Source organism: Ammospiza caudacuta, chromosome 1 (genome assembly GCF_027887145.1).
Source record: "Ammospiza caudacuta isolate bAmmCau1 chromosome 1, bAmmCau1.pri, whole genome shotgun sequence".
NCBI lineage: Eukaryota > Metazoa > Chordata > Aves > Passeriformes > Passerellidae > Ammospiza > Ammospiza caudacuta.
Window position 1 is genome coordinate 153,000,059 of NC_080593.1, and position 12,276 is coordinate 153,012,334.

Below are 12,276 nucleotides of genomic sequence, written 5' to 3' on the forward strand. Positions count from 1 at the left end.
AATATTACAATAATCTTTCAGTTCCTTTCCATTCCAAACCATTCTATGATTCTGCAATTCTTGGAGGGAGATGGTTTTTATTCCCTGATCCTTCTCTTCATGCCTTAAGGCCTCATACAGAGACTCTTGATAGACCAAGCACCACAAGATGGGCACCTGCTTTACATGGTGTGGACAATACCATGCTGTCTGAAGTCCAACTCAGTACACCTGCAGGCAGGTGCCTTTTGGGGCATTTCCAGGTCAGGAACAATTTTGGTGAAAAAAAAAATGGTGAAAAAATAAAAGTCCCTCTCCATCTTTCTTGTAGGCTCTTCTGAGGAGACTGGAGCCTACAAGAAAGATGGAGAGGGACTTTTTAAAAGAGCATTTAGTGACAGGACAAGGGGGAATGGCTTCAAATTGAAAGAGAGTAGGTTTAGATTGAATATTAGGGAAAAAATCCTCCCCTGTGAGGGTGGTGAGGACCTGGCACAGGGTGCCCAGAGAAGCTGTGGCTGCCCCATCCCTGGAATTGTCCAGGGCCAGGTTGGACAGGGCTTGGAGCAGCCTGGAATTGTGGAAACTGTTTCTGCTCATGCCAGGGATTTGGAAGGAGATGAATTTTGAAGTCACCTCCAACCCAAACCATTCTAGGTTTCTATGATTATTTTGAAGAATTTTGCTGTTAAGAATGTTATTCATTTCTCCTGACCAGTAATATCTTTGTTCAGAAACAATTCTATGATGGTGAAACCACCATCCATGGTGAAATGATCATCCATGTTCCTTCCTGTGTTTCCTCCTCTGGTTATCTCTTATCATGCAAGATGCCTGGTGAGAATTAGTTTTTAACCCCCTTTCCTGAAACTGGGGCACCAATCACTATTAACAACTGATGAAGGACCAGAAAAGTCCCTGTTTATTTGTTTTTCTTCTTTTTCTGAAGGATTATTGATTTGGCATTAGCTTCTCTGGTAAAGCTGGAAGGGATGAAGTCTCTTTAGAGAGATCAGTGCATTCTTATAACATTTGGCCTCTCGAGATTATAGTGACTAAAATTCCATAAATAACTTGGCCAGATTAGATTAGATTAGATTGGAGAAGATTAGATTAATATAGATTAGAAGGCTAATTAGATTAGATTAAAATCAATTAGATGTCTAATTCCAGGACCTACCAGTGATGTCCTGAGCACTGTTGGAGGATGTTGCCCCTTCCATTTTACCGTTCCAGGTCTCCCTAACTTTGCCTCTGAGGTGTTACTGACCTATGATAATAATCAGTAGACAGACTGCAGCTTTTCTGAAAGCCTTAAAATGTTGTAGTCTTTGAGGATTCGATGAGAAAATGTTGGGAGGGAGGAAAAAAAAGAAGGAATAAAATTATGGTGATGATGCTTCCCTAAGGGTAGTGGGGTTTTATTCCTTTCTAGCTAAATCCATCTTTTGCTTAAAAAATGCCCCATTGACTCAAAGTTCTGAAAAATTAAGATCAGCTAAAAGTGCATTTTGGTTTATTTCAAAGACTGGAAAGCAGCAGACACTTGGTGTTGATAGCAAAGCATAAGAAATTACTTGATGTTCCTCTTGCACATTTTGGGTTGGTTTGTTCTCCAGCTTCCCACACGCTGCTCATTCCGGGTGGGAAGAAGCTGTGCCCTGTGGGCTCCCTCACTTCCTCAGGCCTCCTGTGGGAAAGAAAAGTCACTTCTTCTGCTTCCCTTGCAGTGCATGGCACCTGGGACGAGTGGTCTCCATGGAGCCTGTGCTCTTCCACCTGTGGGAGAGGCTACAGGGATCGGACCCGCACCTGCAAACCCCCCCAGTTTGGTGGGAACCCCTGCGAGGGCCCAGAGAAGCAAACCAAGTTCTGCAACATCGCTCTCTGCCCAGGTAGGGACAGTGACAGATCTGAAAGCTCCCCTCCAGCAGGTGTCCCCAGCTTGGTGTCTCCCTCATGGCTCATCAAGGTCTGTAGCTGACTCCAGAGAAATTCTGAACTACCCCAAGGAAGATCCTGAGGAAAGGATTCATGGAAGAAGCAACCTAGAGATGTTTTCTGGGGTTGTTCAGCTCAGAGATGTCTCAGGTTCAGGTTTGCCCTGTGAGATCTCTTGCAGAGGACACCTTACATAGGTTGGATGTGGCTGCCACTCCTATTTCCAAGAACATCTTAAGCCTCTCACCTGTTCCCCCCACTGAATTGTTTAAAGTTATTTTGCCTGACTGGGTCTGTTGTACTGGAATTAATTAATAGTTTTACTTGTCTGTACATTAATTCTGTATAAATGCAAGTTTTCTCTGTGGCTGATCCTGCTCTCGGTGGTGAGATAAAGTAAGAGACTCCTAGTGGCTTCCAATGCCAAATTTAATCTTTTAATCTTTTCCCTGCCCCTGAATTTCACTTCCAAATGCCTCTCCTCGAGTTTTACTTTGAAACATCAGAAAGAACCTCAAGGTGAAATTACTTTTACCACCTGGATGTCCACTTATGTTCCGGAGGCTTCTTTCCTCTGACAGGCCCTGAGTTTACCACAGAGTCCCCCTTAATTTAACTCTGGGTATCCTGGTGAACACAATCTGAACACGAGCGAGCTCCCCAAAACTCCCTCCCTATCCCTGGATAATGTCAACTGACATTTTTCCAGTTTAATGAGAATCATTATGAGACATTATTATGTCCCCAGAGGAGGAGAGGGATTGTGGGAGGGATGAGAACTTTGTGAAAACAGTGAGAAGCCTCCTGGCATTTCCCATTGAGTTTTCACTCCAAGTAACTATCCTTGGATATTTGGCTGCTGTCCAGAAGACTCTACTTGGAATAAGAACCTCCCAGACACCAAATTGACTCTGTCATAAAAAGACAAATTTAAGAAGTCAGAGCTGGCATTGCTTGGGCAATAAAGCATACCCTGAGTTAACATTGATCCATAATTAATTTAAATACAAATAAATACGGGACCAAAACAGCAGTGGAAAAGACAAGCAGCCCAACTGCAAGGCTTCAGCTCTAATTAGTGCCACAAAGGCAATCAGCGAATTGGCAGCGCCAAATGAGAGCGGCATTGGGGGAATTATTGAAGCACAACAATGGGTGTTTGACACCCCAGACACTCTCAGTGTTTATTACCACCCTGCTCTGAGGATTTGTGGCTACAGTTGATAAAAATGCTCTGCTGCAGGAACAACAGAGCCTTTGTTCCTCCTGAGACGTGGAGGAGCAGGGTAAGCCCCACATCCTAGGCCACAGGCTAGGCCCCAAGTCCTTGGAAAAGGGAAAAAGAAGGAAAACAATGCCTTCACCACAAAATGAACATTTTTGAGAGACTCCCACTGTGGTGTGACCATGGCACCAAGCAGTCCTTGGCAGTTTCTGTGATGGGAACCCCTCAGCATCCTGACCAAGAAGCATCTTTGCATCAGTGCAAGGTGCCTGGAGGGGCAGCACAGCCACCCTTGTTTCCTCTTTTTTAAAAACGTTTCTGAAATTACAGCTTGTGAATAACTACAAGGAAATTGTAGTTCCCAATCCCCTGCTGAACGACCAAATTATGAATTTGACTCCTTTATTTTGCCATCTCCAAATGCTTGCTCTCCTGATAAGCTGCCAATCATCAGCAGCAGGGATGGTGTTGGAAAAATGCAAATCTTTTTTTTGATAAATGCAGTTTTTTGGTAAATGTCATTGAATGTGGTGAACGCAGTCTCGCTTTGCCAACACAGGGAAATGTTTATGAGGGGCAGGCAGCATCATTATTAGGAAGAAATTCTTCCCTGTGAAGGTGATGAGGCCAGAGAAGCTGTGCCTGCCCCATCCCTGGAAGTGTTCAAGGCCAGGTTGGACAGGGCTTGGAGAAACCTGGGATAGTGCAAGGGGAGTAGAATTAAATGATCTTTACCTTTCCAACCCATGCCATCCCATGATTCCATGATTTTATGATCAGTCCATGGAAACTTAGCAGCACAGCCTTCAGTCAGAAATGCCACGCTAATTTATACCTGGTGGGACCTACTTGGTGGAGTTTTGGATCATTTCCAAAGAATAATCACCTGTCAAACACTGTGTTTCACATTTTCCCTCATTGGGATTGATAGGCACTGGCACGAAGCCTTGAATTTATGCACAATAAAAGCATAAATGGTTGGATTGTTAAAAACAAGCACCTTTTGGAGATGCATTTATGCCTGCCTGATTTTGCACACCTTGTGATCCCCCTTGAGTCAACAGTTGCTCATTTGGATGCTTTTAACATTTTTTTTTAACTGAGTTTGCAAACAAAAACTTCTCAATTGCAATGGGGATTACACAGGGCAGATCAATTCCTTGCAGATTACATGGGGGACCAGTTGGAATTTATTTTTCTTGGACAGACAAGCAAAGCAAAAAAAAAACAAACAAAAAAACAAACAAAAAAACAACAAAAAATGAGCTGCAATGTTATTTAAGCCAGAATTCAGACTTTTCAGAGATTCAGGTTGTTTTTCCCAAGTGAGATCTAGCAGCTAATTAGATCTAAACAGGGCATGATGACCACTGTTAATGAGAAAAATGCTTCAGGAAGAGCAGACTGGGTGATGGATCTGTTGATCAGGGACCAATTAGGGTGTAACCACCACACTGGGGAATGCTTCAGTCCACACCATGATAATAAGATGTATTCCTGTTTCTCTCCAACCCCGTCCCTATCATCTTCCTTGTCCCTCCCTCCTCTATTTAATTATCAAAGACACTGCTGGGTGAAACATCTCCAGCCTGTCAGAGTTAATTCAGCTGTAAGAGAAGTACATTGACCACACACACTCACCCTGTTCCCTGTCCTCTGTTGGAACACACCTTTGCTTCCACATTTCCCAGCCATGGAATGGTGGATTCCTGTCAATAACTGTGATTCGAGTTTCTGGCTGTGCTTTAATGAAAAACAGAGAATTTGCATGCTTGAGAAAGTTCACTCTCCACAGATTCATGCACTGCTCTGCTGAAAAATGGGCCCCTTAAAAATGTCCTGATGGCTCCAAATAGGAAATGTCACAGTAATGTAGTGTTCCCTTCAAAGTGTTTAGTGAAAACATGAGCCACACTCTCTGGTGTGATGTTGTGTTGTGATTGGCAATGTTATTAGTTTGGACTTTCATGTCGGATTATCAACAATTTCAACTTCTATGGTATTACGTGGAGTGCGGAACATTAAAATGTTACCGCACATTAAAATGTTACTTGCATCCTGTGGGACTCTTGGAGGCTTCAGAGGATCCCAAGAATCCCTGTTGCCACAGTCACCTGAACTTTTTTTTTATAATCTCTGCCCTCTTTGAAGTTCTGTGGCTCTGGTTTGATCTCCCCTCCTCGCTCCCTGCTCAGCAAAGGCCAGTGGCTCTGACCACGCAGCTCTTCCCAGAGGGAAAGGTCTTCACATTCCGCTCGTTTTCTTTCTTTGGGCCACTCAGTGGACGGCAACTGGAACGAATGGTCGAGCTGGAGCTCGTGCTCCGCTTCCTGCTCCAACGGGACCCAGCAGCGGACGCGGGAGTGCAACGGGCCCTCCTACGGCGGAGCCGAGTGCCAGGGACACTGGGTGGAGACCCGTGACTGCTTCCTGCGCCAGTGCCCAGGTGGGTGACAATGCCTTCTTCTTCCTCTTGGCCCATCTTCCTCTGCAATCCCAGTAAAATGTTTGTTTGGGGAAGACTTGCACCCGTTCCGGCGCATCTGGATCATTACAACAGACTGTGCCTGTTGGTTTTTGGTTTCTTTTTTTGTTTTTGTTAAGGTTGGGATTGAAAGTGCTCAAGACGGTATTTTGTGTTCAGATTTAAATGCTTATTATTTCTTATAATCTATATTACATTTTAGATTTCTTATAATCTATATTATAGCTTATAATTATATAATATATATATTTAATAATAGCTTATATTACAGTCTTACAAGTTGTGAGTTTTACAGCATTCCACTAACTAGCTATAAAATGGTTAACTATCTTTTTTTATAAGGTTTGTTAAGGTTAAACTATCTAATTAAGAAATTATATTTAAAGTATTTTCACTTTTAACCAATAATTACCTGAAGTCTGCAATGTGGACTTTTCTAATTATAAAATACCACCCAAACCCATGAAGAAAAAGGTGAAGAAGAAGGATTAGCTACTGTTCTAAAGCAGGGACCTGCGCTCCTCAAGACAAAAATCTCAAAACTCTTAGTATCCAAAGTTCCAACATATGCCAGCCAAAATCCATTGCTGGCAAATGTTTCAGGAGACCCCAGAGAGGTGAGTGATTGCCCACAGGGAATGTGTCTTTCTAACCTTAGATATCAGCTTTTCAGCATGATCTTAAAAAACTCCAATGAAAATATCAATGAAACCCTTCCCTTGCCTCCACAGGACTTCAGCTTTCCTCCTCTTTTTGTTTTGGTCCTCTCCTCCCACCATTTCAATGTTCCCAGTCATATTTCAAGCAAATGGGGGATCCTCCACTGTCTCTCAGCTTTAAACTTTATCAGTGAGAAAGGTCTGTCACAATAAAGCCTTTGTTCATGTCTGTGTAAGATTTGTCACTTCACTTACCTGTGACTTAATAATAATGACAGCAATAACAGTAATAATAATAACAACAGTAATAATAATAAAAATTCCTACTGGAATTCATCCTGATCTACCTATTTCTTCAGAGGATCCCTTTACACTCTGGTAGCACCATTATTTGCAGTATTTAACAGAGGTGTTGGATTTTTCTACATGGTCTCAAGTAGGTTTTGATGTTTAGGAATCTCACTCTTTCTTTGCAATTTAGGGAGACCTTTAAAGACAAAAAGGGGCTCCAGAACCCCTTTTAAGACAACCTTGTCTCACTGATTTCAGAGTTATCTGTCAAAGCAACTCAGGTCATACTTTGCACTACATAAAATACAACTAAATAAAGCAATAAAGGACCAGGATTTGGTGCTGCCCCTCTTATTTAGTAAGTTTTGTCTACTTCTTGGAGCAGGCATGGATCTCCTGCCTTCCCAAAAGGAATTATGCAACCCAAGATGATGTGGTAACTCAAAATTAAAAGCCCAAATAGTAAAGAGCACACTTAGGCCCTGTTCTAGTTCTGTCACTGAGTTGTTGTGGCACAGCAGGGGAGAATGTTTCCCTACCTTGCAGGCTTGTTGTGAGGGCTAATTAACATTTTTATGGTGCTTTGATAAATGCCATTGTTAATGTAAAAGAAGCAGAATTTTGATAAATGTCATTTTTAACATAAAAGAAGTCACATTTCCACTGGATCTGGAAAGATGCTGGGAGAAGATACAATGGAATGAGACAACATCCCAAACCTTTCTTCAAGGAACATGAAGCATCGGTGCAATGGAAACAGCTGGAGGGAGGTTTATTTGAGGTCTCTTCATGTTTTTTTGCCCAAGGGCTCTGCTGGTCTCTCCAAATCCCTGAGCCAGATCTTCTCCATGAAGGTCTATTTTCACCCATGAATTGCACATTCCCAGTGAACTCCAGATGTGGAATTGGCCTGGCAGATGTGGCTGCCAGGTTAAATCCCTGCCCATGGGAAGAGTGTTCAGGAGCACAGACCCAAATCTCAGCCTGAGGAAAGAGATAGGGCTGCTTTTGCAGAGCATGGAAGTGCTGAGAAGAACACAAAACCACCCTGGGACTGATGGGATGGGAATGGGAGCAATGATTTATGTCTGTTAGGGATCAAACCAAGATCCAAAGCAGGAGATCTTCCTTCCTACCAAACCCTGCCCTACACACCCTGTGTTCCTCTGCTCACCTTTGGATCTTGATTCCTTCTGTTGCAGATGATGTTTGGGACATAACAGGCTGTTTCTCCTCTTTTTCCTCCTTTTTTTTTTTGTTTTCAGTGGATGGGAAGTGGCAGGCCTGGGGAGTGTGGGGCAGCTGCACTGCCACATGTGGAGGTGGCACTCAAAGACGTGACCGGGTGTGCTATGGCCCCTTCTTCGGTGGAGAGACTTGCCAGGGTCCCAAGGAAGAGTACAAGCAGTGCAATGACAGAAAATGTCCTGGTATGTACCCCAGACCTCTCCTGCTTTCCTTTGAATGAGGCAGAATTTTGGAATTTTGGATTTTAGGAATGGCTTCCATGTCATTTGTCAGAGATCTGAACGCTACAAAGGGTTGTAATCTAATAAAATCCTACCCATGTCCCACGTACAAGACACAAGGTCTAGATTTAACTGTTGCATAACCCAGTGCAACTGTGCTGGTTTTAGTGAATATTTGGTCAATCCCACCAGCCCTGCCTTGGTGGTTTCATCTTTTCATTGCCATAGAGTTACAAGAGGAAAAGAGAAACTGCTTGGTAGCAAAAACTGGTATCAGAGTCTCAAATCTATGAAGTTGTTGAGTGCTAAGGATGCTGCACAGGTTTCCCACCCTTTACCTCTGGGAAGCCTTCACACCAGTAGAAATTTTTAAGAAAAGGATGTGTCTGCATCTGCCAGAGCTTTACCCAAATCTTATCCTCCTGCAGAGTGTAAAAGCTGAATAGAGGGTGAGTGAGCTGTAGGCAGTTGAAAACCTGGGTTTGGATGTGAAAAATAAGCTGGAGTGAACACTTCCAAGTAGGAATGTTCTGTCTACCTCTCAGACTATACAGAGACCAAAAAAAAGTCCTGCCCACCATTTCTGCTTTCTTCCTCAATCTGAGTTGAAGGGCCCGGTGAAATTGCTGGTGGGGAATCAATGGCCTTTGTGATGTTTGCAGTCAGATTGCATCGATTGTAACAGGCCATGAGCTTTGACTGAAAGGGTAATTAATTGTCAGAGCAGCTCAGTGAGAGACAGGAGAGATTCTCATGGCAGTATCCCAGCATTCCTACTGGAAAGGGGCATCTCCCTAAAGGACAGGGGGCAGCAGTTTTGATGCAGGAGTACCTGGGGGCAGATCTTCCATGTGGAGGCCAAGCCAACCCCTCAGACTCCCTCACAAAGTGCTGAAGACAAAGAGATGAAAGCCAAAGGACTTCAGCATGGAAGTTCCAGCACGTTCAGCTCAGAGATGACAGAGAAAGAAGCTGTGTGACAGCCTTGTCACTCTTCCCAGCTACGCTCTTAATGAAAGGCATCACCTCTCCTTACAAGCTGTGCCTCTCAATTAGCAGTGGCGTGTGAGAATCTCTTCTAACTCTGCCACAAAGCTCTCCCTCGCCACAGAAAATCTTAGCACCGGGTTGTCTGGTGGTGTCTACAGAGTGAGGCAGATTTAGTTCAGCTTCAGTGTGTGCCAGCTGGGGCCCTGGCAGAACAAGCCCGATCTTTTCTTCTTTTTCTGCAGGGGTTGATGCCTGTGCAGTGCTCAAAAGGAAAAAGGCAAGTCTCAGGCACTGGGGCCTGCCAGGGTTCAAAGCTAGAAGGGTCTCGCTGCAGTTGTTAATTTGCAAGGGAAGGAAAAGGTGGGGAAAACATCAGAGGCTAAAAATAAACCCGCTCAATTTGTTCTCCAGAAAGTATCACATGCTGGTGTGATTCGATTTGAGCAGAAGAATTGAACTTAATTGGGTTAGTTATTAAAATCTCCCAGTGCAAATAGGTTACTCTGGTAAAAGGGATTTTGTTGTGAAACAACATCAAAAAGAAAAAAAAAGAAGAAGAAAGGGAAGGATTCTCTCCTGGCCTGGGAATTGCTCCTGTGCTCACTGGCAAGATAACTCCAATCAGTGTATTTTTAAAGAGCATCTCTGATCCACAGCATCCCTCAGTGGTCCCCAGGGACACTGCAGGGGTGACGAGACCAGGAAATTTTGACAGGCCAGCAGGGGAGAAAAGGGGAGAAGGCATGTGAACATTCTCCCTATCTGCTTTTTAATGTGCTCTGCTGCTTTGTAGCTGAGGGTGCTGGAAGCTTCCATACCCCAGAACCCTCCTGTGAACCATGGGACAATCTGTGACTATGATCAAAGCACAGAGACAAGAGTTTGGAAATCATCTCCCTGCTCTGGGATAGGCTCTGTGGGTGACCAAGTGCTGTCACAACTGGGTTATTCAATCTCTCTGCCCCACAGCTCCATGTCAGCAGGCTGGAAATGAAACTGCCTCTTTTCCACCCCTGTTCTGGCTTATCTGCAGAAGCCACGAGCTGTTGGCTCAGGGATGAGCCCTGCTTGTGTGCAGAGCACAGCTGGGGTCCCGCTGCCCTCCGGAGCTCCATCACAATAGTGATTACTCACAAGGGAACTTTAAACCAGGGGAAGGAGCATCTGTTTCCAGGTAGAGAATTCAGCTTATTCATTCCCAGTGTCTACTGGGGAGGAATTCATCTTTGAACTGCAGCTGGGGTTTGGGGCAGTCTTGGAGCCTGCCTGCAGGAGCAGTGATGTGCAGGCAGCTTGCTGGTCCTGTAGGAGTTCTTCAAAGAAGCAGGACTTGCCATGCCCATAATTTAGCTTTGAGCTCTCCCCACAGCCAGGTTGGTCCCTGGGTAGTCCCAGAGCAGCAGTGGGACATGTCCTGACCAGCTGCAGGCACAAACTCATCTTCCTTCGTGTTGGAAATTTTACATTGAATAATGTAAAATGCACAATGAATAAAAACTGTAATCAGAAACTATTAAATCAAGTTTTTTTCTCCTTCCCTCCCTCAGGAGTGACAAATAGCTTTAACACCATCCTCATGGCTCCCTCTGCTTTACATGTTGTAAATAATGAGTTTCTCAGCACAAAGACCTCCTGTAGTGAATGTTTTTCTCCCAGATCCCACCAACTCCAGGACCGACTCAGCTCCACCCACAGACAGAAGCTTCCAAAACCATCCTTCCAGTGATTTTTTTTTTTTCTGTGATGTCTCAAAAAACATTTCTGCAGGCTCCTGAGCTCTGCAGCAGTGCTTGGAAATGAACTTCTGATGCAGTTCCAAGTTGTGGGGCTCAGATCAGCTCTCTTTTGTGCACAAGATGGAAGTAGTCAGAATGAAGACCACCCAGGGGATGTGTCCATCTTGTCTTTTCATTGCTTGTTCTTTCCTTCATTCTTAATCCACTGATTCATGCCAAGCCTCATTTTAGATACATCCAACACTGAAGGTGATGACCCTGAGGGATGGCAGAGGTGGAGTGTGGAGTCATGGAGATCACTCACAAAAGATCTGCCCATTAAAAATTAAGGAATAAAACTCTTTAGTAGAGGGTAGCAACAGCAGTTTTCTTGCAAAGAACTGCCCAAGGCAAGGCAAGGATGTGAGTGGACTTTCCCATGGATTCTAGTGAGCTAATCCTTGGTGTGGATGAATGCCCAATTTTGAGACAGGCAGAACAAATTCCAGAGAGGTGAACTGATTTTGTGAGGGACTAAGCACCGGCGGAGCTGGGAGTGCAGCTCCAACCTCCTGGCTCACAGACCACGCTCCCATACTTCCCTTTCCCATGTCCTTGATGAGGAGGAAGCTTTACCAACAGAGTTTTTCTCTCCTGGCAGAGCCCCATGAAATCTGTGACGAGGAGAGTCTTGGCCCTGTGGTTTGGAAGGAGACGCCAGCTGGGGATGCTGCCGCCGTCCGGTGTCCCCGCAATGCCACTGGTAAGGGTGACTGCATGGTGGGCAGGTGGCCTCTCATCAGGGGATCCTTCATCCTTTGTGCCCTAGACAGGACAGGCATGTGGACTTCCCTCCCTTTGTCCAGGGCTAAATTAACTCCGTCTGGGTTTCTGTTTTTGCTGTGAAAGCACAAACATCTCAGTTGCTACTGGATAATCTGAAGTGGTTTCCATCCATCCTGTGGAAAGTTTGAAATTAAGGAACACTGGGATACGTTCCTTCCATTATCTACAAAAAGCTTTCAGAGCAGGTAGAACTTTAGGCTCCTCTGGATTTGGGTGTTGCAGTTCTCTCCAGCCCCCATAAAAGCAGCTGCTGTATGAGACATATTTTGTCCATTATTTTGTTCTTTTCATTCAGAACTCAAAGACATTCAGTTTTCTATATGTGGCAATATGTAATAAAACTTTAAGGGCTTGTCAAGAAAAAATTAAATCTGTGTTTCTTTGAAATTAATATACCTGAGCAGCCCCAATAATGTATTCTTTTGTAAATGTAATAATTAATAGTTTATAAATGTGAGATTCAAAACTAAACTTTAGAATCATGGTCTTCTCATGTGCAAATGATTGGCATCAGTTATGTTCACAAACAATTTTAACGTCTTTGTGGTATCCTTCCTGACTCTCAACTGCCACACTAAAAATTCAGGAAATCTGAATTCTGTTGTCCACTTACACTTGGAAACCTCAGCACCTCTCTAAAAATTTCTTTGAGCACTCAAGTTGAAGGTCTGATTGT

The 12,276-nt window shown here is 44.1% G+C and overlaps 1 protein-coding gene across 1 annotated transcript in view; it reads left to right on the forward strand.

Annotated features, from left to right (window-relative positions):
• Positions 1-12,276, forward strand: part of ADGRB1 (adhesion G protein-coupled receptor B1) — a 288,832-nt gene that overhangs the window by 141,731 nt on the left and 134,825 nt on the right. Inside the window, exons 6-9 of the mRNA XM_058809221.1 lie at positions 1,710-1,883; positions 5,427-5,591; positions 7,846-8,010; positions 11,416-11,517. Of these exons, the coding sequence (XP_058665204.1) occupies positions 1,710-1,883; positions 5,427-5,591; positions 7,846-8,010; positions 11,416-11,517 (606 nt within the window). The remainder of the gene's footprint in view (positions 1-1,709; positions 1,884-5,426; positions 5,592-7,845; positions 8,011-11,415; positions 11,518-12,276) is intronic.